Source organism: Emydura macquarii, unplaced genomic scaffold, assembly GCF_026122565.2.
Source record: "Emydura macquarii macquarii isolate MOO-44397 ecotype Brisbane River unplaced genomic scaffold, CSIRO-AGI_Emac_v2 contig_374, whole genome shotgun sequence".
NCBI classification, from domain to species: Eukaryota; Metazoa; Chordata; order Testudines; family Chelidae; genus Emydura; species Emydura macquarii.
In genome coordinates, this window is record NW_027130511.1 from 14,048,328 (window position 1) to 14,074,716 (window position 26,389).

Consider the following 26,389-nt stretch of genomic DNA (forward strand, 5'->3'; position numbering starts at 1 on the left):
GTGTATGTATGGTAAGGTTCCCAGCCATGATTGGAGATGGATATTTCAGTTTTATTTGTTGCAAGAAGATTGTGTCAGTAAATGTCTGTCCCAAAAAAAATTACATTTTGCAGGTGACTGGATGTGTCCAGTTAACAAAGGAGATGAAAAGAAAAAGAAAGATGCAAACAAAGATGAAGAAGAATGTAATGAACCCAAAGGAGATCCAGAAATGGCACCAATATACTTGAAAAGACTATTGCCTGTGTTTGCACAAACATTTCAACAGACTATGCTACCTTCCATAAGGTAACAGTTATTCATACCTATCTATATGTATGCATTTGTTGTGTGTATGTCAGTTATACAAACATTTGTAATTTAACTCAGTAGAGAACTATTTCTTCAATAATGAACAAAATCATCTGATAATTTGACATTTGCAAGTGGCTAATCTTTTTTTTAATGTGGAGATTTAAAAAAAAAAAAAAAAAGTGCTGCTGCACTTATCCTGGTACTCACTATTCTAAGGGTAAAGCACAGGTAACCTCAATGGTTTGATGTGAAATGTAATGAAAAGCAGTATGAGTGAACAGAAATTTAGTACCTCTGTAAGGAGAGGTAGGATTTACAGGTGTCTTGGAAGAAGTGTATTTTAGAAAGGGGCTTGAAGGAGAAAGAAGGGTGAGATATGACAAGCTAAGGGAGAATGCTCTGGCTTTGGGGTTCTGCGTGGAAGAAGTCACAAAGAGTATTATGTTTGCACAGTGCCTTGCACAATAGGCTCTTGATCTCAGTTAGTGTCCCTAGCTGTTACAGTAATACAAAAATTAGAGTAGACCTGGAGAAGGACCAGAAGCGATGTGTAGTCCAATCCTGGATGTCTACACTGTAGTTTTATAGCCTTGTAGCTCGAGCCTCATGAACCTGATTCAGCTGATGCGGGCCAGCCATGGGTGTCTTACTGCAGTGTAGACATACCCCTAGAGGTCAATCTGTTTAGCTTCTCAAAAAGAAGATGAAGAGATGACTTGATTAATGTATAAATAACTTCACAGGAAGAAAATACAGGTATTAAAGGGCTCTTTAATTTAGAGGAGAAAAGCAATTTAACAGTGAGAGTGATTAAATATCGGAACAAATTACCGAGGGACGTGGCAGATTCTATGTCTCTTGATGACTTCAGATTAAGCCTGGATGCCTTTCTGGAAGATACACATTAGCCAAAAACACATTATGCTTTAGTTAAACACAGTTATTGGGCTCAGTATGGGGGTAACCAGGTGCAATTTAATGGCCTATGATATACAGGAGGTCAGACTTGATGATCTAATGGTCCCTTTTTGACATAAACTATGAATGTTTTTGTCTTTCTAATAGTAAATAGATGAGGCAAGAGGGAGCTGAGTTTTTGACATATTGAGGTTTTTGGGGCAGGATATCCAGGAAGGAGACAGAAGCAAATCTAGTGTGGATTAGCCAGGAGTGGAGAGAGATGTTAGACATCACCATAGAATTAGTGGTTGAGTAAGGTTGCACGGAGATAAGGTGTAGAGGAAGAGAAGGACTTGAGATTTCTGCACTACTTGGTTCTATTTACCTATAAGTTAAAAGAACTCAAACTTGAGCTGACATTCCAATGTTTCAGTCCCAGTTATCAAATATACATTTTAGAGGTAATATTAATAAGTGAAATACAAAATCATTTGTAGCACATTTATTGATCACTTGTTTGTTGTTGTTATTTATTATCACTTGTTATATGATTGTTTAGCTTTGCAAGGAATAATTTTTTATTTTAATTTTTAAAGGAAAGCAAGTCTTGCCCTCATTAGAAAAATGATTCATTTTTGTTCTGAAGCACTGTTAAAAGAGGTTTGTGATTCTGATGCTGGTCACAACCTGCCTACAGTATTGGTTGAGATCACTGCTACTGTTCTTGATCAAGAGGTAAGCTTATTCTTTTTATTATTTATGATATAAGACTGTATTTCCAACCTTTTAACTTTTTGTACTGCTTTTATAATGTATTGAATCTGTCTGTGAAATAAAGATAAATATTTTGTGCTTACTTGATATTAGACATAACTATGATCTTGTCTTTGACCAGATGTTTTTTAATTTTGATAAATCAGGAGGTCATAATGTGAACAGTTTAAGTGAACTAACAATGCTTAAAATTTGAAATGACTTGCAGTAAACACATCTCTCCTTTCTTCTTTCCCTCCCACACCAATTTTTTGCAGGATGATGATGATGGCCACTTGCTAGCCTTGCAAATCATAAGGGATTTGGTAGATAAGGGTGGTGATCTTTTTCTAGATCAGCTTGCTAGGCTTGGTGTAATTAGTAAAGTGTCAACTTTGGCAGGACCATCTTCTGATGATGAGAATGAAGAGGAGTCTAAACCTGAGAAAGTAAGTACAGCATCATCTAATTGTCTGTTCTACAAAACCATAATCTGTCTATCTTTGCAGCTTCACGAAAACATGAAAAATACATAAATAAAACCAGTAATAATAGTACTTAAATATATATTCTGTTAAAATGACTCCACTGTTTTATTTGATAACGTAATATGCAACTGAACAGCAAATAAGGCTCTCTGCCAGTTTTCCCATCTGTAAAATGTTTGTAGGATTAATTAGGTGTATTCATAAAGTGCTTTGAAAAAGTACTGAAATATAACTGATCACTAGGATTATTAATCTGTTTTCAACTGTAGTTTAAAAATAATCTAAATAGCTAACATTTCTAAACCTCGCCATAATGGACTTAAAAAAAACATTAACTATGAAAAATACTCCCTTAAATTAAAGAAAATTTGAGAATGTGTATTTAATGTATCAATTCTCAATTGTCATGTACTTGACCACTCTGTGCCACCCCAGCTAATTTCCATCACCCATTCAACTGTAACTTTGACTCATTAAATCACCTTTGGTGATTTTCTTACGGATGGCATAATTGTGTTCCACTTGAGAACAAGCTGCAAAAAATGCAAACGGCCTAAACTGAAAGTATTTTGTAGAAAAACGATAATCATAGATCTGTACTTACAGACAGGAAATTAACAACAAATCTGGAACCCTTAAACAGATTTAACTACAAGGAAAAACATAAGTTCAAATAATTAAATATGTTGAAATAGTAGGCATTAAAGGATTCTTTTGTTAAAACAGGGTGGAAACTGATTGATTTGTAGTCTCTTACGTTAAGTTTCCTCCTTGTCAGTGTCCCACACAATACCACCTGTGCGAAGGTAGGTTTTTAATAACATTTATTGTTTTAATGTGTAATTTATGCTGAGAAGTGCTGTTTATTCAGATTCTCTCATTAAACATTCCTTAAAAAAACTTCTAAAAGCAATATTTCACAGCTTGCAGATATATTTTTGAAGGTTTCATTTGTGTCTAGCTTTTAATACTTTTACAGCAAGTTTATTTAAATTACTTTTGTCCTGAATCACTTCCTTTTATCTAACTTTACAGGAGGATGAACCCCAAGAGGATGCTAAAGAACTGCAACAGGGTAAACCGTATCACTGGAGAGAGTGGTCCATCATTAGGGGAAGGGACTGCTTGTATATCTGGAGTGATGCAGCAGCTCTGGAATTGTCTAATGGTAGCAATGGATGGTTTCGATTTATCTTGGATGGAAAACTGGCCACAATGTATTCAAGTGGGAGTCCTGAAGGAGGATCAGATAGTTCAGGTGTAATTTCTTGTCAACTTCACAGTAAATGAAATCTTGATTTATTTATATTGTTTAATTTGAACTATTCAGTTTTACAGAAATTGGCTTACAAGTTACTAAATAGTAAAGGATGTAAACAGATAAAAGGCAGTCAGTTGACTGCGATGCTTCTGTCAAATTTAGCATGTGACTATAACTTGACTTCTTTGGTCATTGTGTTCAGAAAACTTCATGCCAGTAACAGTGTATGAACGTCATTTTGTTTTGATTCTTCATGCACACTTAATTTTATCATCCCAATCGTTAAAGGCACTTTGTAGTGGCCATCCCAGGAAAACAGGTTGAAATGTCTATTTATTGTCTGCGTCTAGCTAGCAGAATGAAACTGCCTGTCTTTTGAAGACAAAACAAAGGAAAGTTTCTTATCAAGGTTCGGAAACATGACACAGTGTATTAATTGTTTTGTGGGTGAGGGGATTAGGTGACAGACCAGAGCTATAAATATTCTGCAATATATTTTCTATATCCTAAACAGAATATGCAACTTTTATTAATGAAGAGTGTTGATTGGTGCTTTTGTCCAGGAAGCAGAAGCAGTCCTCTTTGTTTCACCTCTTTGCCAGTGCAAAAGTTTATACATTTGTAAATCATCAGCTACATTGTTGTTCCTAATTTTCACAAATTATTGAGAGGTGTAATGGGATGTTGTGTTTCGGGATTGAAACGCTGTAATGGCTTTATCCATCTAGTGGCTTGAAGCTCCAAAGGAGGAGGTTGGAGATCCACTATCTGAAAGCTAATGGAAATGCCAAGAAAAAAATCTCAACTTGAGTTAGTATCTACTGTTAAGAGGGAGAAACCCTTAAACTTTGTCATTTCTTCATACATTAGCCTGGAATGTCAAAGTTAAGATTATATTTGAAAAATAAAAGTATAGGAAAACACAATTAAGATAATTGAAGCAAGCTTAGCTCTGCTTTCTCCTCTCCAAAAGATAGTCCACTTTTCACCTTCAATGAGACAGACATTTTGATGGACTTCTAATAAAGATGATTTTGATAATGGAATCAGACACTGTAGTCTTGTAACATTAGACTAAGTTCCCCATAATTTCCTGTTTTCCTTCATGAAGAGAAAACTATATAGAGATGGGGGCAGAAGGAGAGTCGTATAAAGTAGATTTGTTTAGGAGTACTCTCTAGGTTGCTAGATGCACTTTCTGTCCTTAAGTGTGCTTTCTTCCTCCTGCAGCCCATTATATCAATGTGATTAGGGTCATATGGAGTTTAATAAACCCGTTTCTAGGTTATAACACATATGGAAACCACTTTTAATAACTATTTTTGTCCAAAAAACCCCCAAAACAACCCACCTATAAAATATTACCTTGAAATCCACCAATCCTAGTTAAGACGGACCGATTTAAAATAAAGTTTTAGCTTCTTAGATAAACTGTTATGCCAAACCAAAATAAGTTTATGAAAATGCCCTAGAAGGTCATTAACTTTCTGAAATCCTCATAACTCCTAGATTCCAGGTCTGATTGCTTTCATTTGTGTCGGGGGAATAAAAAAGGGAGGGCATAGCATAGCTACAGCATTGTAGCTGTGCTGCTGTAGTGCCTATAGTACAGACATAGTTTTAATTGCAAATTTAGGGCCTCTCTACATGGGGACCCACAGGTATGATATTAAACCAGGGAAATTTCCTGGTTTAAGATCACATCTGTGAAACTTCAATGAGTGTGTGTTTTGTTTTGGTGAAGTCAGGAAGAGACCAGATCAAAATCAGGCTTGTAATGTATGGTTAATTTCAACCTTACTAGCTGACTGTGCTGACCTAAGCAACAGTGTAGATGCAGCTAGGTTGATGGAAGAATGCATCTGTTGGCCTAGCTACTGTCACAGGGGAGGTGGAGTTCCTAAAGCAATAGAAAATCCCCTTCCATTGTATCTGCATGTATGCTGTGGGATTATGGTAGCATAGCTTCGGCATCATAACTGTGCTGCTGTAGTGCCTGAAGAATAGACATGGCCTTAGTTGCAAATGTAGGGCTTCTTTACATGGAACATTAAGGAACATTAAGTTGAATTAACTAAAAGTGTGAAGTTAAAGCACATTAACCATTAAAATTGCCATTTTACTGTTGTACAGTACAAAAAAAAATTATTTGCATAAAATGGTTTAAACATGCAGCCTTCTGAGGTGTAAAATCTATTTTCTTTACTGCCTGAAAGTATTGGAATCTTTTTTGTCATTTTGCCTACATTGTTACAATTAAGTAGAAATGTTTCACTAATTAATTAAAGTTTCTGTAATTAAACCATAATTAAACATTTATTATATAGTATGTCATATTGACAAGTGTTGTGATAATATGCTAGTAGGCATATTTAACTCTTTAAATTTCAAAATTCAAAATTAAATTATTGCAGTTTTTGCACTGAAGTTTTGGTTTGTCTTCTAAAAAAATCAAACTAAACAAATATTAAACTAATGTGGCGAGGGGTAAAGAACCTTTCTAAAATGTCCACAGTATACTTATACACTCTATATAAAGTTTGTGTATTATGTGGTGTTCACACTAGTCAGTTCCATTGTTCAACAGCAATCCTGTGTAACTGAACATCTTTTCACCACTCTCAGGTTGATAAAATTGTAAAACTAATTACATAAAGTGCATCCTGGAGTTAATTAACATCGAATTTGAACAGCACATTGTGCACTGCAGTTCTGGATAGAGAATAGTAACCAAGGAGGCTATTCTGCCACTCTTAATCACTTTGGAGAGGTATCTTACTAGATCACCATCACAGAACCAAGTTAGGGTTTTTCTACACTAGAACACACACTGAAGTTAAGCCAAATTCACTAAAGGTGTGAAGTTAAAGTATATTAAACCCCTGTATGACTGTTCTAATTCAGAAGTAAAGTGACCTTGGTTCACTTTTCATTAATCTAAGGATACATCCACATGAAGGTTTAGTTTGTGACAAGCTGGGGTGTAAATCTACCCTACATAACCTGCCATGTGCTAAGTGTCTGTGTAGACCCTGTTGATGCACATTAACAGTTTCTTTGTGTGCTTTAATCTGTCCCGCAGATGTAGATCCAAGCACACCAAGGAACTGTTAGTGTGCATCAGCAGGGTCCACACGAACACTTGTGCACAGCAAGTTAGTGTTGGATACCTTTATACCCAAGCTTCCTGCAAACTAAATGTTCATGTAGACAATCCCTTCAGTGTGAATTAAGGCCATTCTGATTCTGAATGAGAGCATTCACACGGGGGTTTTATATGGTTTAACTTCACACTTTTACAGAAAACAAAATATGACAACTATATGAGATAATTTTTAGGCAGCCTCTAAATTATCCTCAAATATACTGGATTCAGTTCTGTTCCTCCTTTTATTAAAAGATTATCTCATACAAATAACTGATTTTGTCAATCCCTTGAATTGTGTAATAAGACTGGTTTCAATGTATCTTTTTAAAGTATTAATATTTGTCAAAATCAAATTATCATTTAGAAGATGAAAAAACCTGTCTGTTGTTAAAAGTTTAGTGTCCATTTGTTGAGAAAAATATAGAATATAATTAGACTGACTAAGATGTTCCCTTCTACATGGAACAAAGGACCTGAAAAGTAGTCAACAGAATGAGAATAGTGGCATCTTCTTGGCATGGTCTTCAGGTGGCTGCTGCAGATTCAGGTGTTAATGCTGAGTAGCTATGGCTTCTTACTGCATACTCCTTCCCAACCTCTTTTGAACTTCAAAGTTGCAAATGCTGTTTCCCTCCTAGTCGGTTTTTCTCTTGGAGAGTTGATTGGGGCTCCTATTACTCTTGTTTGAGGTCCTAGAGAACTTCCTATTAACAGTAACGAGGTAAATTACTTATTAGATTTTTACAAGGTTAAATGAAAGTTTTAAATGCATTTGTTTAACCTCACTTTGCATCCAGTGTTACACTTCCTAACAAACCTTATATATCTTCTCTATCACCCAACAAAAGTTATATTGTGCAGTTTTTCTGTAGTCATGTAATTAAACTCTATTATAATGCGTAAATACAGAGGGGTGGAGTTTAAAAAGCTTTAAGAGCCTTAATCTAAAATAAAATTTTGCATTGACTATGCTTAAAGTCAAACTTTGCTTCTGCAAAAAACAATTTGCTCGAAATATATTGAAAGTCAAGCACTAGAAAAATTTTCTTTTTTATTAATAGAAAGTAGAAGTGAATTCTTAGAGAAGTTACAAAGAGCTCGAAGCCAAGTAAAGCCATCTACCACAAGTCAGCCAATTTTATCAGCACCTGGGCCCACTAAACTTACTGTGGGAAACTGGTCACTAACCTGTTTGAAGGAAGGAGAAATTGCTATTCACAATTCAGATGGTCAGCAAGCTACAATATTGAAAGAAGATCTACCAGGCTTTGTTTTTGAATCCAACAGAGGAACTAAACATTCATTTACTGCTGAAACCTCTTTGGGTAAGTATGTAGGTATGTGTAATAAACAGGTATGGGCAGAGGGGGGTCTATGTGTGTTTAAGTATCATAAAATTTTTGAAATTTTTAAAATTGCTTTGCAGGATCAGAATTTGTGACTGGCTGGACTGGCAAAAGAGGTAGAAAACTGAAATCAAAGTTAGAGAAAACAAAGCAAAAGGTTTGTGAGTGTTGTATGGTTTTTGTACTGTTGATCAAATTTGTGGTTTGCTATATTCTTAATTTTTCCTTAGGTTATGAAGAGATGCATTTCTATATAGTAAGGTTTTTAAAGACCGAATTAATATTAATTGAACTATATGCTTTTTTTTAAGATTTGACAGAAATTAAACCATGTTGGTTTAAAAAAAAAAAGTAGTTTCTCTCAATCTACAGTAATTCTATGGCTCTCATCCACTATTTCTAACAAGCCTGACTTCAGTGAGACAAATCTCATCCTCTAAAATATTACTCCCTGCTTTGTGTACATGCATGAATTGCTATAGACCAAGATATCACCTCTACCTATTCACACCTATGCAAAGTGACTCAAACGGAAAAAGCTATAAAATCTGTGTACTTGTTTCCTACAAAAATTTATTTTGGAACTTCGGTGGAGTCTATAATTCATGAATGCATTTAGTGCCTGTTTCTCCTCCCATTTTAATAAATGGAAGTTTTGTCATTGATTTGATTGGGAACAAGTTCAGTCAGAGTAGAACTAATTTTTCCTGTCTGCGACTTCTCTGAAAATTACCATAATTGCCAGTTTTAGCTAATGTCAGCAAATTAACTACCTGAATTTTTGTCAGTTGGTTTTACAGATATTATTACAGTTATGGGGCTGTGTAAATGGCTTCATATTTATATTTTATTCTTAATTGTGCTCCAGAAACAGAACTTTCTGCTTCTTAAAACAAACCTCTAGCTCATATGGTTGTGACTGTAACTTTCAGAAAATGAACCAAAGATGCTATGGTGATGCAGTGTTATCTGCTTGAGTCTACAGACTGCCTGCAACAATGGCTCTGAGGAAAAGTGTCTTCTGCCTACTTACACCTCAGCTGGGTGCTAACTCAGGGCTGGATGAAGTGACAGATCTTGGGATGGGGTGCCCTGGGAGGGTTACTGTGAATGGTGGCTGTGGTGAGAACAAGAAATATAAATTAACTCAATTTAAACTCCTGATCCAAAATGGAAGGCCATCTCTTTCCCTTCTCAAAATAAAGGGAGAAAGAGGAGATGCATCCTTTTCTCCATAACAAAAATTTCAACTGCGCATGAAAACCAAAACTGAAGTCACATTGCACAATCTCCTGAGTGCCAAAAGCCCAAACTTCGCTTTTCCATATTGTAGTGCAGTTACACATTGTAATACAAAAATCTGTAACAAATGGAAAATTTAAATCTGGAGAAAATGTGAAATTGAATTTAATATAAAAATAAACAAAAATACAGTTCTATTGTAGTGATTGGATGAGGAACAATGAAAGGAAGGAGGCCTTGGAGTATGAGGGGAGGAAGTGTTGCAGAAATCCAGAGTCTGTACAAAGTATCTCTAGGTATAATTGCTGCACAGGGCACAAGGCATTGTTAGGAGACAAAAAATATTAGAAAAACTCCAAAAAAACAAAATACCTAATTTGTTGACTGTTCAATTTACGAGCCTTCTCCTGTTGGTCTCAGGCTTTCTAGAAAAATGTCTTTCTTAATGTAGGATTACATTGGAAATATTTTTGGTGAGTTGGTTTAGTATTGGTGAAGGAGGACGGAGTGGGAGGGAAAAACTGGGTTTATATAGAAAATTAGTTTCAACAATTAACGTGTCTAGGATATGAATTAGACATAGGCACAGATAAGCAATTCCTATAGGTTCTCTGACCTTGGTCTGTGGCGCATGCCATCATTAACTTAGCTTGTTCATAAGCATGGCACGTATGCTTGCGATTTAGCAACATCCACTAAAGTTTTTGATGTACAAATACGCTATTTACTGAGGCAATATGATTACTCTTATTCTAGCTTTCTGGTTGTGTGATCAGTTTATCTTCTTCCACACTCATCTAAATACTGTTGTCATGGACATCTTTAGCAAAGAAAGTCCAGATGCTAGAATCTTGAAGAAACACTGGTAATCACACGTATATAGTCTGGTATTTTGCTTTTACAGTGCCCCAAAACCTGATCCTTCCTCCTCCTGGTCTGAGTAAAATGATACTAAAATATTAAACTACAATTGTTTTTATATTTATACCCTCTGTAAACATAAAGATAATATATCTGTTGTGGCTGTTGAACCATTATAATTTGTTTGCCAAGCCTATGGAGAAAAATCACTGATGCCTTGCAGTTCTAGCCACCTGCTCTGTAGCTGTTCTGTATGCTCCACTGTCCATCACTCCTTTTTCTGTCTTCATCTTCTCATGGAGCTTCTCCTGATTGAAGTGGAGCACCTGAGTGGTGACAATAGCACCTTTCAGGAGGAGCACCTGTGGAACAGGCTATGGTGCTATGTGTAAAAGGGATTTTCTGTCTAGCCTGCCACTGTTCACCCCTCCCACATCAAGGTATCCTGGAGACAGATTAGGGCCTCCTATCCCTCTCTTCGTGGCATTGTAAATTCACTTTCTACAAAGACTGTCATTCTGGCAGCCCCATCTGTTGTGGTGGTGGTTATTGCTTGCAGTGGTGTATGCGGAGATTTAAATGAGACTACTTTTCAAGGGGCACTTTAAACACTGGCCCCCTACCCAGTGCCCCTGGCCCTCACTGCCTCCCCCAGACCCCTGCTGCTTCCATGGGCTTCCCACCCATCCTCCCAATGCCCCCGGGCTTCACTGTCTCTCCTCCCATTGTCCCAAGCTCCCCTTTGCACACTCCATGTGGGCTTCAAACATACTGGAGGCTGGGGTTGAGGAAAGCACTGGACTCAGCAGACTTCCTTGCGTACCCTCTGGCAGAGCTGTGTTGCCAGCCCCATTTCCCTGTTCCGGGTACCATCTAGTGGGGCTCAGTGGGGGTGCTAGCTGCAATGCTTTTCCCAAGCACATCCCTTCAGCCACGCTCAGCCCCGCTCCCACCCTGGCAGAAAGTGGGGAGGACAGGGCAGAAGCTGGGGTGGTGGTGGAGCTGATTATTGAGGGGCCTGTGCCCCTGCTTGCCCCTTCCCTTGGGCATGTCTCTGATTGCTTGCTTGATTGTTATGCAAGGATATCTCTAGGAGTCTCATGTGTTTGAGAGTATGGAAGTTTTGACTGGGAGAGAAAATGGGCTGTAGAGAGAGGGGATTGTGCTAGATATAAATTGCTAAGCAACAGTTAGGGGGAAGAGCTACTTAAACTGGAGTCAAGCAGTAGCAACCAAGTTTCAAATTTTAGAAAGTAAGATTGAGGCAAAACCAAAATTACCCTCCTATTTCAGTTTCATATGCTGTTACTTATGAGACATCCATACACTTCAGGAGACTTTCTTCTCAGATGATTCTAAATGACTAAGTGTGCACATTAAAATATAAAAAGAACATTTTAATCCTGATTCTTAGAATAATTTTTGGCAGGTACGAACTATGGCAAGAGATTTATATGATGATCATTTTAAAGCTGTTGAAAGCATGCCTCGAGGAGTGGTTGTAACATTGAGGAATATAGCAACCCAGTTAGAGTCTTCTTGGGAACTTCATACAAACAGACAGGCAAGTGTACAGCCTTTCATATCTTAATGTATCCGTCATGAAAACAAGGGAAAGTTGCAATAAACTTAGATATGAAATTTTCATGTTTACAAATTTATAATTTTTCCATATTTTGTCAAAAACTGCATGCAGTACTTGGCATAATTCTTCAGTTAAATGTTAACTTGTCTCATCTACTGCTTCTCTTTGTCTCCAGTGCATTGAGGGAGAAAATACTTGGAGAGATTTAATGAAGACTGCTTTGGAAAACTTAATTGTGCTGTTGAAGGATGAAACTACTATCTCACCATATGAAATGTCCAGTAGTGGTTTGGTGCAGGCACTTCTGACTGTTTTAAATAATGTAAGTTTACTGAAAAGTTGGAGGTGTTCAGAAGAGAATACAATTTACTTTAAAAATGGAACAATTTAAAATAAAAGGCTACATCCTCACCTGGTGTAAATAACTGTAGTTTCTCATTGTCTTAAATGGAACAATGCAGATTGAAACCAGCTGAGGATCTGGTCCCGAAAATATATACTAGCAAAGCAGAATGTGTGTAACCAAAACATAAAATCAAGTTTTTCAGATTTGCTTAATTTTTCTTTATTTTTTGTACTAGTAGCAGTCAGTAAGCATAAACAAGTGCATTTTCAGTGTAAAGAAGCACTATATTTATTACTTTGCATTGTTTTACATATGTTAATTTTTTTTTTTTTTTTAGAATGTGGATTTAGATGTGAAACAAGATTGTAGCCAACTAGTAGAGAGAATAAATGTGTTCAAAACAGCATTCAGTGAAAATGAAGATGATGAAAGGTAAAAAAACAAAAAATAATTTGCATTCATTTGTGAAGTAGTTAGACAAATTAAAATATGTGCTTAAAATTTAACACTTAAAAATAAGACCTACATTTACCTTGGGATTTTTAACTTTAGCTTTGGTCTTCCAGTGATAAAAAGGAAAACTAGTCTTAAGCGTCAACATCTGCCATAGAAGTACTAATTGACTGACGAGTTTGCTACTTGCAATATGCTCGGTTTATGCCAATTCATAAAGGCATAAATAGCTTCACATTAATTAATCATGTGGGCATTTCATTGTACAGTGGCATAGTAGACTGTTTAACACGGTAGAATTGGTGACTATAAACATGTTTGGAGTGTTGTTTTACTTAAACAGCTGTTAAAGAAATTAATTCATAAAATCAATACATAGTTATTAATATGTGGTGCCTTTTGTACATAGTTATTGAAAATATGTACATTCTTAATTTCTCAAATTTATCTTCTTGATTTGTCATTTTTTGAGTCTCTGCGATGCACTTTGTTGGTACCTGGTTCATCCTAACTGTTATATATCAGATTTATTTTATAGCCCAGAGCTGTGGTTCTAAACCTGTGGCCTGCTCAGCGCACAGCTGCGCTCCATCTGACATCGTCAGTGCCATATAGGTAGTATATATATTGTATGGCTGTGGCCCACATAACACAGAGAGATCTGCGTATGTAGCCTAAATGGTAAATAGGTTGAGAACCACTGGTCCAGAGCTTCGCCTTTCTGCTGTCGCACTGTTTCCGGTGTTCTTCCTTTTTCCCATGGCCTTACCTTTTTAGTTCCAGTACTTCATTATCCTAGTATTCTTCCGCTTGCTGCTTAGTATGATTAGATTTCATTGCCAAAATGCTTAGTGTCCATGACATGATTCAATTAATAATGTATCTAGCCTACAACCATCAATGCATACTGATACAATTCCACAGCAAAAAGCGGGAAACCAAAAACTTAGAAAAATTGCCTTTTTCATTTTTTCTTTGATTCTTGTGCTTCATCAATATCTAAGTTTTCTGGTGCGGTGGTGTCATCAGGAAGTTGTATTGATACAAGTCTCAACTAAGAGGATGTCTACACAGCAAAGAAAAACTTGAGATTGGCCCATGCTAGCCAACTTGGGTTTGCGGGCTATTTCATTGTGTAGACTTCCAGGCTCGGGGTGGAGCCCAAGTTCCGGGACTGTTCCACCATGCAGGGCTCCAGCTCGAGCTTGGAAGTTTACACAGCAATGAAACAGCCCTGCAAGCCTAAGTCAGCTATTATGGGTCAGCCACAGGTTTTTCTTTGCTGTGTAGATGTACCCTAAGAGACTTAAGAGAGCCTAACAGTTTTGAGCAGGTGAAGGAAGGAGGAAGTAGGGGGCCGGAGAAATACAAGGAGGTGGAAGACCTAGGACAAATGTTAAGATGTAGGCTGAAAGCAACTTCCACTGTTAAAGGGTCGCCAAACATCCCTTCAAGTACAGAAAATAGGGTACCTAAGAAAGGAAAAAAGACCATTCAACTGGTATCTTTAAATGTTTATTTTTAATTGAAATAATTGAACATTTTGATAAATACAGTTTTATAAAGTGGCTTTTAAAAAGGTATGTTGTGGAATAACATAGTGAACTGAGTGCTGAAGAGGCTGTATAATCTGAGTGTACCTTAAAAGATTTGTCAAGTGGGAACTCTTCTTAGACAGTCTGATTTCACCTTTCTTCTGAACTTTAAAAAGAAAATAAAACATTGCTATCCCCTGAGATTTAACAAAAATGTTTTCTTGAATTATCATTGTGTGGTAATTTTTGTAATGTCTACCTGCTTCCTTTCACAGTCGTCCAGCAGTTGCATTAATTCGGAAATTGATAGCAGTGTTAGAATCTATTGAACGTCTACCTCTGTACTTGTATGATACACCAGGATCTACATATAATCTTCAGGTAACTGTGGATTGCTATAGTAATGTATGATGATGAATTTCATATTAATTTTAGGGATAAATCTCACATAGTGAATCTGCATGAGGCATGTTCCTGTCAAGTTATAAAAAATTAGAAGAAAAATTTTAACCTCGAAAAAGATCTGACCTCATTATTTTGTAATGTTCTGCTACTTCCTGTTCTTCTCAGGTTTTTCAGCAGTTTTATTTACTTTTCTTACAGAAAGTGAGAGTTAAGGTAAATTCTGACTGAAAAAAGAGGGGATTTGTCAACTGTTCCTTGTGTCCAGAAATAGTCCCCATCCTGTACGGGAATAAGCTGTACTATTACAAGCACTTTTACCTTTCTATAACTGCATCCACTGTTGGAGGTTGTAGCGCTTTAGCTATAGATAAAGTGATACAATTTTTGTATGTAGACAAGCTCTTAGAAAGGAACATTATAGGGAAAACATCCAAGTTTATCTGCTGTGATTTTTTTTTTATTAATACTAGTTCTTGGTATTGGGGGACTTTGTAATAAAGGACTCCTACTTCAGCTGTTCTGTTGGTCAGCTGTACTATAGTTATTTACAATGTAAACTTTTCAGAGCTGGGGCTGTCTTATTTTGCTTGCCAACCAACAACCAAACTGTGCTTTAATGTACCATTTACAATAAGATCATTTGTAATTTTCCTGTTATTATTTGTATTAGCATGTACCTGGATGAGCACCTCGTAGTGCTGGGTGCTGTCTAAACTCAGAACAGCAAGAAGGGCACAGATTGGGGAGTAGGAGGAAACAGTGAAACAATATTGATCAGCATGGTAGGCAGTGGTATCAACATACTGTTGTCTATTGGTTGTTGAGTTTATTATAGGCATCTTGCAAAGAGTTTGAGGATAATGGGGTAGCTTTGTAGATGTTTACAGGGAGCTCTTCTGGAGATGGGCAGCATGGGAGAAAGCACCAAGGTGCTTGTTTGAAAATTTAACAAGTGAGTGATGAAGGCTGGCATTATTGGTTGATCGGGGACAGTTACTGTGAAGGGTTGCTGTGATGGGAACAAGAAATGTAAATTAACTCAAATTCCTGCTCCAAAATGGAAAGTCATCTCTTTTCCTCTTCAAAATGAGGGTAGAAGGAGGAGGTGCATTGCTTCCCTAGTAGCAAAAGCTTCAGCTGGGCATGAGAATCAAAATTAAAACCATATTACACAACCTCTTGGGGTGCCAAAAGCCCAAACTTCCCTCCTGTTCTCAAAATCTCTAGCTTTTCCTCAATTGTTTCTGTAATGCAGTTAATTTTGTCAGTACAAAATATCTGTACCACATGGAAAATTAAAATTGGCTGAATAAGAAATGGGCCTTAGTTTAGGCACAGATATAGGCTCTGAAGGTTCTTGAAAGTGAGAATGAGCGGGTTAAGTTTGATGCGATAAGGTGGAGCCAGTGAAGAGATTCAAAGAGAAGGTTGACTAGGGTCAAAGTGATGGATGATGAAAATGATCCTTACAGCAGCATTCTGAATAAATATAAACAGGGCAAGATTACATTTGTCAAGATTAGAGAAAAGGATGATGTAGTAATTGAGACATGAGATGATAGCCTCAGTGAGTGTTTTAGCTGTGTGGATGGATTGCGGAGGCTGTATTTTAGACACATTACTCAGAAAGAAACTTCAGGATATAGACATAGCTTGGATGTGAGGACCTACAGAGAGATCAGCTTTGAAGATGATCTAAGGTGATGTGAGTGAGGGCTAATCTACACTAGAAGCGCTACATCAGCGCAGCTGCACCGATGGAGTGCGTCTGGTGAAGATGCTCTATGCTGACAGGAGAGCTCTCTCCTGTTGGCATAATTATGCCACCTCCGTGAGAGGCAGAAGCCAGGCATTAGCAACAGGGCTTAAGTCACTGTAATTTGTGTTGCTCAAGGGGGTGGCTTTTTCACACCCCTGAGCAATGGAAGTTATGTTGATTTAAGCGGTATCGTAGACCTGCCCTGAGTGACAATAACTCCATTTTGTCCACAGTGATCAATAAAAGAGGTAGCAGGGAGAGCTGGGGGGAAGATTAAGAGCTGTGTTACATTGAGCTAGAGCTGATTGCTAGATATGCGTGAGATTTCAGAGAGACAGGTTAAGATTTTAGTTTGGACAGAAGAAGACAGGTCTGGAGTAGAACCCCAGAATGCAACCCTCACAGAAAGTTGGAGGGGGATGAAGAGGCTCTTCCAAAGGACATGCTTGAAGGCACTATTAGAGAAGTAGGAGGAGAACCAGGAGAAGACAGTAATGGAAGCCAAAGGAGGACAAGATTTCCTTGTGTTGAAGGAGGGTGAGCTTTTTAACTAAGAAGAGGTCATTAGAGACTTCGGTAAGAGTGGTTTCAGTGGAGTGCAGGTGACAGAAGCCATATTAGATTTGGTATTGGTGAGTAGTGAGGACCTCATAAAAGAACTGAATGTAGGGGACAACCTTGGTTTGTGCGACCATGAGCTAATTCAGTTCAAACTAAATGGAAGGATAAACAAAAATAGATCTGTGACTATGGTCTTTGACTTTAAAAGGGCTAACTTAAAAAAATTAAGGAAAGTAGATATGGAAGTGTACTGGACTGAAGAACTCATGGATCTAAATGTGGAGGAGGCTTGGAATTACTTCAAGTCAAAGTTGCAGGAACTATCTGAAGCCTGCATCCCAAGGAAGGGGAAAAAATTCATAGGCAAGAGTTGTAGACCAAGCTGGATGAGTCAGCATCTCAGACAGGTGATTGAGAGAGCAGAAAGCCTATAAGAAGTGGAAGATGGGAGGGATCAGCAAGGAAAGCTACCTCTTGGAGGTCAGAATATGTAGAGATAAAATGAGAGAGGCCAAAAGCCAAGTAGAGTTGGACCTTACAAAGGTTATTAAAACCAATAATAAAAGATTCTGTAGCCATATAAATAGGAAGAAAACAAAGAAAGAAGAAGTCTCCAAAGAAAAAACTGAGGCAAAAATTCTCATGTACGACGATGACTTGACTGAGAGAACTTGCAGTCTGCAATATCTTAAGCTACCTACAATCAGTTATACACATCTTGACCCTTTCAGATGGAACTAGTGTCCACTACAAATATCTACCAAAAACTGATCCAATCTTTGACTAAAGGACCAGTAGAATGTGAAAGCTAATTCTGTAGCTGTGGGATTGAGGAAAACTGTATGAGGGGGATAGATGGTCTTGTGGCTATAAAGCCCAGCTTAGGGAGACCAGTGAGACATGATTTCTGTATCTGCCTTTGCTATAGACTTCCTATTATAACATCCTGATGCTGCGTTTTCTTCATCTGTTTCCCCCTTTCTGCCTAACAGGTGTTGAGTCTTAATTTATTCAGATTTGAAAGTGGTTATTAAAATCATGGAAGGCACTATGAAGTGCAAAGTATTATTGCTACTGTTGATTATAATGTTTAAATTACCAAAAAATAACTAGAGGAAATTATAAAAAACACAACTTTAAAATTGGATATGTTTTAAAGTATTTCTACATTTTGTGTTACTGATTAATAGGCATTACTGTAAATGATTTTGTGGCATAAGATAAGACAGAAAAAAATGATTTGAATATGTTCTCGTAGCCTATATCTCAGCTTGACTGCCTCAGTAAGGAAACATCTGTCTGACTAGCTGAAACGATGCAAAGTTGAAGGATTTTTTTAATAAGATGTGTATTTGTTTCCATTTTGTGCATTAATTATTTTATTAACATGTATTTGAAAACATACAGTGAAAAAATATTCTGCTTCAATCAGTAAAACTTTCAATATGGTGAAATGTGTCAACTTTCATAAAACTGACAAACGTATGATCAGAAGAGGCATTTATTAATGTTTTGGTACACTTGAGTTTAGATATTAACAAGAAGATTGAGGTTTCGTTTGGAACGCGCTTCTGGGGAGACTTCTTTGATAGATCGAACTGGCAGAATGTTGAAAATGGAGCCTTTGGCAACAGTTGAATCCTTAGAACAATACCTTCTGAAAATGGTAAGCAATATCCCACACAGATGAATTTGCAAAGAGTTGAGGCATTCTTTCTTGATATCATTTAATTGTTTTTCATTCTGTAGGTAGCAAAGCAGTGGTATGACTTTGATAGGGCTTCATTTGTTTTTGTACGAAAACTATGTGAAGGCCAGACATTTGTATTCAGACACCAACATGACTTTGATGAAAATGGAATTGTTTACTGGATTGGGACAAATGCAAAGTAAGAGTCTTCACAGTTAATTTATTTAAATCAAAAGTGATGTGCCATAATTGCCAAGAGCAAAACTGAAGGAAGTATTGTAGTAAAACGTAATATACTATCATTTGGAAAAGAACTATATCTCCTTTTAGTGTTCCTGGATATAATTAAATGTATATGTATTGTACCTGAAGAATAAAAGAGCATTATGAGTCTTTGAAGTTGTCTTGGGAATTTCAGTTTCTACCTTTATCTAAAACAGTTTTGTGAGCTCCTCATAGAAATATGAAAATTTTTGATTATCTTAGTTATTTAATATCAGGTGTTCTGACTATATTATAATTTAATAATTAAAAACTATTCTCAATAGTCTGTCAAACATTACTGATCTCGTTTGTTCTTTTAAAGTAAATGATAAATTAATCATATATTTCACTTTTCAATGTAGAACTGCATACGAGTGGGTAAATCCAGCAGCCTATGGGTTAGTAGTGGTTACATCTTCAGAAGGAAGAAATCTGCCTTATGGACGTTTGGAAGACATCTTAAGTCGTGAGAGTTCAGCTCTGAATTGTCATACTAATGATGATAAGAATGCTTGGTTTGCCATAGATCTTGGTCTTTGGGTAATACCATCAGCCTATACGTTACGCCATGCTCGTGGTTATGGAAGATCTGCTCTCAGAAATTGGGTTTTCCAGGTATCCAAGGATGGACAAAACTGGACTACATTGTATACTCATGTTGATGACTGTAGTCTCAATGAACCAGGGTATGTTGAAAATATTCTAGCTGCCTTTACAAAGTTGAACTGTCAAATAAAAACATGCTTTGCTATTTCCTAGCATTTAGATGTAGCTCTTGCATCTCTAATTTTAAACTTTTCTTTGATTCTTATTAAGAGCATTTTGAGTCTACAAACTCAGTTTTGGATTTTGATTTTAACTGATCTATTATGGACTTAAATGTTCATAAATATCGGAAATCTATACTGTTGCATTTTACACAGGGTTGCTTCTCTGTTATGATCTTGTTAATGTATATGAATAATGGAGGGGTGTTACTATTGTTAAAAAGTGTCTGAGCATTATCTCTCTACCACTCTGAAATGGAGAATGTAACAAATGTTTGATCTCAATATAGTAGTAAGATCATAGTGTTGCCTAATTTTTAATGTTTGTCATAAGCAGTGGAAATATGTCAGAGTAATTTTGTTTACTGTTCCATTTGAAGTCTAACATAGCATTCCTCTTATTCCTGAATAAGTTGATGCCATATAAGCATAACATGCACTGTAGCAACATAATGTGGTTAAAAGTAGTTTTCCCCCAAACTATGGTCCATGATCCACTGAGCATTTACTGCTGGTTCGTAGCAAGTTGGTTGGTCATTGGATGCTGGCTTTCCTCTTTTTTCCTGACTTGCCTTACATAACAGTTAAAATAAGCTATTCACTTTCTTAATATTACTTTTTCCTGTAAGCAATAGCTATAGCAGTTACAGGGATATTATGTAATTGTGACTGGGTGGTTTAGGTGCTCGGTACAGTCAAGAGTGCAGAGCAGAAGTGCTCCATAAGACTCTTAATATGTGGGTCACAGGATGTCAAAAATTGAACTCTAGGTTTAGAGGATAGCTTTGGTTTTCTTTTGGAGAAAGCAATAGTACTTGTGAACTCTCACCAGCACTCATCCAAATTATGTAACCTGTAAAGTTTCTTATTTTCATATTTTTCATGTTCTTGTCAGTTTTCATGCATTTTCAGTAAATTAACAGTAGTAAAAGTAACCCTTACTTGTTTTTTCCCCAATTAACATGAAGATCTACAGCAACCTGGCCTTTAGATCCACCAAAGGATGAGAAGCAAGGATGGAGACATGTAAGAATAAAACAGATGGGAAAGAATGCCAGCGGGCAAACACACTACCTCTCCTTGTCTGGTTTTGAACTTTATGGTACTGTGAATGGAGTGTGTGAAGATCAATTAGGTAAGGAAAAGAATACATCTATCCGATTTGCATTCCCACAAAGTGATAGTGAATACATGGCATGAAGATAAGTAAATATGGGGAAAGTGATAAATTGAACTTTGACATGAACCTTTTAAAAAAACCCAAAAAACGCAAAATAAGTTTGCATGCAATTTAGTTTTACGTTTTAAATATACTTTTACAATCTCATCTAAATTTTTCTTTAAAAAGCTTGATGTACCTTTCAATTACTGTTTGTAGGAAAAGCAGCTAAAGAGGCAGAAGCTAATCTGAGGAGGCAGAGGCGGCTAGTTCGCTCTCAGGTTTTGAAGTACATGGTTCCTGGTGCTCGTGTAATCAGAGGAATTGACTGGAAGTGGCGAGATCAGGATGGCAGTCCACAGGGCGAAGGCACTGTTACAGGAGAATTGCACAATGGTAAGCAAATGTTTACTGAATTTACAAAGGTTTTGGATTAATAGTTTCATTTCACTGTAATTATGAAATCATACTTTTATTTTCTTAGCAACACTTTGAAAGGCTAATGCAATCCTAGAATGCATCAGGCGAGGTATTTCCAGTTGAGATAGGGAAGTGTTATTACCATTATAGGAGGCACTGGTGAGACCTCATCTGGAATACTGTGTGCAATGCTGGTCTCCCTTTTTAAGGAAAGGTGAATTCAAAGTGGAACATGTGCAGAGAAAGGCTACTAGGGTGATCAGAGGAATGGAGAACCTTATGAGAGGAGACTTAAGGGTCTTGGTTTGTTTCGCTTAACCAAACGAACGCTATGGTGAGATATAGTTACTCTATATAAATACATCAGACGGATAAAGACCAGTGCGGGAGTGGGATTATTTAAGCTAAGGGCCAGTGTCAACACAAGAACAAATGGATATAAATGGCCACCTTCAGGTTTAGACCTGAAATTAGAGAAATGTTTCTAACCATCAGAGTAATAAAGTTCTGCAACAGTCTCCTGAGAGAGGCAGTGGGGACAAAAATCCTAAGTGGTTTCAGGAATGATCTTGATAAGTTTATGGGCGGGGATGGTATGATGAGATTGCCTACAATGGCATATGGCCCATCTGGGATTGCTAGTAGCAAATATATCTCCGGCATCTGGAGATGGAACACTAGATAGGGAGGCTTCTGAGTTACTACAGTGAATTCTTTCCCAGGTGTCTGGCTGGTGGGTCTCATTGATATGCCCACGATCTAGCTGATCATTATAATTGGAGTAGGGAAGAAATTTTCTCCCATGTCTCAGTGGCAGACATTGGTTTTTTTTGTTTGTTTGCTTGTTTTCTCTGCAGCAATGGGCACAAGTCACTTGCTGTTTAAGCTAGAGTAAATGGTGGATTCTCTGTAACTGGAAGTCTTTAAATCATGATTTGAGGACTTCAGTAACTCAGCCAGAGATTATGGGTCTGTTACAGGAGGGTGAGTGCATTAGGTTCTGAGGCCTACAATGTGCAGGAGGTTAGACTAAATTATCACAATGGTTCCTTTTGGCCTTAAAGTCTGAGAGTCTATGAGAAAATTGTTGATATGTTTGTAGGACACAGATGATTAATACTTTACAGGAGGTAGAATTCAATGTTATGATTGTCTTATCACTGTTGCAATTCAGTTGTGAAATTCTACATTTTTAATTTTAATGCATGAAAATAGTCTGTTGCAGTACATACTACAAATACAGTAAAAATAGAATTGGTTTGGAAATGGTGAATATGAAATGAATATATCTTTAGCATTTTGCCTAATCAAAAACACCAAATAGATATTGCAAAATCTGTGTGAAATGATAAACGGTTTACAGCATGTAAAATTGTTGATTAGTACAAGATAATGAATTATGCTTCATATCTTCATTATCTCAAGATACCTTTCTGCATCTTTTCTAGCTTAGCATTCGCAACATTTTTCTTGGCCTTTATTTTATATTCTATACCTTTCTTGTCTCGCTAGCTTCACTGGGATCAGGTCACTGTTTGCTTAAGATAAAATATAAAAACAATTAACATAATGTTAAGGGGCTGATGTAAGCCCACAAAAGCCATGGAAGTCAGAGCTCAGGAGGATTTAGAGTGCTATCAGAGACTCCAGAACAGTGGTGATTATATTGTCTGTCTTATTGTTTTCCCTTTCAAGTATGCAAATCAACCCCATTTCTGAGGCCTCTTGAATATAGGATCACTCTTTCCTTAGCTCTGTATTTTTTGTGGGGTTGTTAGCCCTTTAATATTTAATAACATGGCTACCCCTCTGTAACCCTTTAATATTATTCTAAGACATAATATTGTTTGGATATTTTTAAACCGTTTTGTGTAGCATGTAAGGAACTTTTCCATGGTCAGTACACTGCTCGTAACAGATGCAGCAGCAGCCACAGCCATATTCTTATTTGCAATACTCTTTTAAGTATGATTGGTGAGTAGCATTTTTATCATGTAAACCTTCTAGTAAATCAGTGGTTTATTTCCCTTCACTAAAACTTTATTATTTAAAATAAATGAAACTACTGCTCAGCCTTCCTATGTGATGATGTCAGATTGCATAAAACATACCAGCAAATTCTTTATCCATACCATAGTCAAATTTTGTTTCACTCCTTTTGCATGGCAAGTTTTAGTTTGAGATGGCTTGAAACAGCTCATATATAATCTTTTTTTTTAAAGTTTATCAGTGTATAGTAACAAAAATACTTCATAAACTGTAAAGCTTCTAGTGTGGATACCTATTTTTTTTTTCCAAATAAGATGATCGAGGCCATTTAAAAACATCCTTTTTCTCCAAAATGCAAGAGTGCACTGACCTAATTTGAGAATTGCCTGTGAAGTTGTATTTTGTTCTAAAAAATTATGCCTTTTGGGTAGAACTTAGCACCAAAAAAAGCATCTGATGATGCCAAAATATATTTTCATGTTTTAGCTTAAAAATAGCTCATATCTGTGTTTTATTTGAGAAAATAAAACATACATCTGGGCCTGACCGTTCTAGGTCTCATTTCTTCCTGATGTGATATAGAATACCTTTTAAAAAAAAATAAAATCTGAGATTAATGGAAAGTACTGAGCAATTGAAGCAGTGCTACCAAGTTTTCATTATAATAATATATAGTAAAGATTAATTAAAAAAAACCTTTAGGTAAGATTAAGATTGTGATAAACATTTAGAAAAGCCAAGAAGTTGAAACATGAGACTAATATTTTACCCTTTATTCATGCTGTTGTGACCAATAGTAACATTAGTCTGAATTGAGGGTTTAGGACGTTAACTCTACCTTTTCAACTTTTACGTTACTCTTTTTTATCACAGTACAGTGTTGTTTGAAGCATCATCTAATAAAAGAATAGATAAGTTGCATCTCTTGTTAGAGCCATCTTGGTCTCAAGTAATCATCTTGTCAAACATTTTATGAAATTATTATTCTTTTGCAATAAGAGAGTCCAAACCTGCAACCCTTAATCAAGCAAGTAGTCCTTACCTGTGTAGTCCAAGGGAAGTTAGTGAGTAAAGAATGCAGGATCGGGCCCACATTAATTACTGAACTAAAAAAAAGTTTCAATAAAACGTTTTGTATTTTGAATTAGAATACAATGAAAGAAGTCCCAGTTTAATCAATTTCATTTTTTAAATATGCCTTTTATAACTTAAAGATGCTAGCACACAAAATTCCAACTAAGCAACATATATAAAACTGTTGTAATTATTACAGTTTCACAGAAATAAGTGAAGACATGAGAAATTTTAATACATAATTGATATTTGGAGACTTAACTATCTTAATTTTTAAGGAATGAAAGTTCTAAATTTAAGAGGAACTGTATAGCATCCTTTGTTATATTAAACATTTTATCTTACACATACTTCAAGCCCACTTACATGAAAATCATACCTATCTTTAATTAAACTAAAGACTTTTTTTTAAAAAAAATTTAGAAAATGCCTGTTTGACAGACATCTAGTATGCCAAATTCCAGCCTGGAGCAAACTTTTTTGGCTGGATTCTCAGACCCTGAAAATAGAAATTAATCAAGACATGCGAATGCCAACTTAATTAGTAAAACTATCAAATTATTTAAATTCCAAAACTTTTTTCATTTTAATTGGCTCTGAGGCTATTTACTAATTTTAGTAACTCAAAGATACTGCCCGATGAAAAGCTGATCCCATATTGTGGAGCTACTGTCTGACACGCTCCTGTCTGCTTTCTGCTGGGTCTCACAAACTCCTGTCCCTTTCCAGGCTGGATTGATGTCACCTGGGATGCTGGTGGCTCTAACTCTTACCGTATGGGCGCAGAAGGAAAGTTTGACCTCAAGCTTGCACCAGGGTACGACCCTGATTCAGCGGCATCACCCAAACCTGTTTCATCCACTGTTTCAGGCACAACACAGTCATGGAGCAGCTTGGTGAAAAACAACTGTCCAGACAAGACGACTGCTGCTGCAGGCTCCTCAAGTAGAAAAGGAAGCAGCAGTTCTGTGTGTAGCGTGGCCAGTAGCAGCGACATCAGCTTGGGTTCGACCAAAATGGAGCGGAGATCAGAGAGTGTAATGGAACAGAATATAGTTTCAGGCACTGACGTCCATGAGCCAATTGTTGTTTTGTCTTCTGCTGATAGCATGCCTCAAGCTGAAGTAGGGTCATCATCCAGTGCAAGCACCAGCACCTTAACAGCGGACATGGGAAATGAAAATGCAGAAAGAAAGTTAGGTCCTGACAATTCCATACGTACTCCTGGGGAATCTAGTGCTATATCCATGGGAATTGTTAGTGTGAGCTCTCCTGATGTTAGTTCAGTGTCTGAATTGACCAATAAAGAAGCAGCTTCCCAACGACCCCTTAGCTCTTCAGCAAGTAACAGACTTTCAGTGAGTTCTTTGTTGGCTGCTGGTGCTCCAATGAGCTCCAGTGCAAGTGTTCCTAACTTATCTTCACGTGAAACCTCTAGCTTGGAGTCTTTTGTACGAAGAGTGGCAAACATAGCACGTACCAATGCCACTAACAACATGAATTTAAGCCGAAGTAGCAGTGATAACAACACTAATACTTTGGGAAGGAATGTCATGAGCACTGCAAGTAAGTAAGATATTTTTTGTCAGAGAATGAGATCAACTGTTTTATGTAAGAGAAATGTAGAAGGATATGTCTGTCCTTGGCTTTCTTTTAGACTTTAAATGTGGTTCATTCTGAATGCTTAATATGAAATGTAACTACATCAGCCCCCATTTCATGTGTTCTTGACAACTCATGAAGAGTTCATTGTATTTGGGAAATGACATATTGCTGTTTCTTCACTAATTTGTAACTATTTTAGTGTCAAATGTCCTTGTTCTCTCTGTAGCACTCTCCAAACTAGAAAATAAGTTTATTCCTGTAATGTATTTTTGAAAATGTGCTACTTCACCCAAGTTAGAGATGCTGGAAAACCAACAGCAGCTGATTTAGGAGGCTGCCTCTTTAATCTGTTCCATATTACATAGATTTACACACATGTAGAGGTCTGATCTGCCCAGGGGTGTGGAGGTGTATATGTAATTATATATAAAACTAGGGGGTTTTCATGTGCACTGTGAATTGATTATGTAGACTTGAATCTAAA

The 26,389-nt window shown here is 36.8% G+C and overlaps 1 protein-coding gene across 13 annotated transcripts in view; it reads left to right on the plus strand.

Annotated features, from left to right (window-relative positions):
• The window catches only part of HECTD1 (HECT domain E3 ubiquitin protein ligase 1), a 115,772-nt gene that overhangs the window by 54,146 nt on the left and 35,237 nt on the right, over positions 1-26,389 (plus strand). For 8 of the 13 annotated variants that reach the window (XM_067534420.1, XM_067534468.1, XM_067534476.1 and 5 more), the window contains 16 exons: positions 114-288; positions 1,791-1,929; positions 2,226-2,396; positions 3,471-3,717; positions 7,906-8,169; positions 8,271-8,347; positions 11,723-11,857; positions 12,054-12,200; positions 12,562-12,656; positions 14,488-14,593; positions 18,469-18,603; positions 18,687-18,826; positions 19,254-19,577; positions 20,627-20,793; positions 21,037-21,213; positions 25,030-25,866. In XM_067534420.1, coding sequence (XP_067390521.1) covers positions 114-288; positions 1,791-1,929; positions 2,226-2,396; positions 3,471-3,717; positions 7,906-8,169; positions 8,271-8,347; positions 11,723-11,857; positions 12,054-12,200; positions 12,562-12,656; positions 14,488-14,593; positions 18,469-18,603; positions 18,687-18,826; positions 19,254-19,577; positions 20,627-20,793; positions 21,037-21,213; positions 25,030-25,866 — 3,336 coding nt within the window. The remainder of the gene's footprint in view (positions 1-113; positions 289-1,790; positions 1,930-2,225; positions 2,397-3,470; positions 3,718-7,905; positions 8,170-8,270; positions 8,348-11,722; positions 11,858-12,053; positions 12,201-12,561; positions 12,657-14,487; positions 14,594-18,468; positions 18,604-18,686; positions 18,827-19,253; positions 19,578-20,626; positions 20,794-21,036; positions 21,214-25,029; positions 25,867-26,389) is intronic. The other 5 variants (XM_067534441.1, XM_067534446.1, XM_067534461.1 and 2 more) reach the window with 3 other exon arrangements.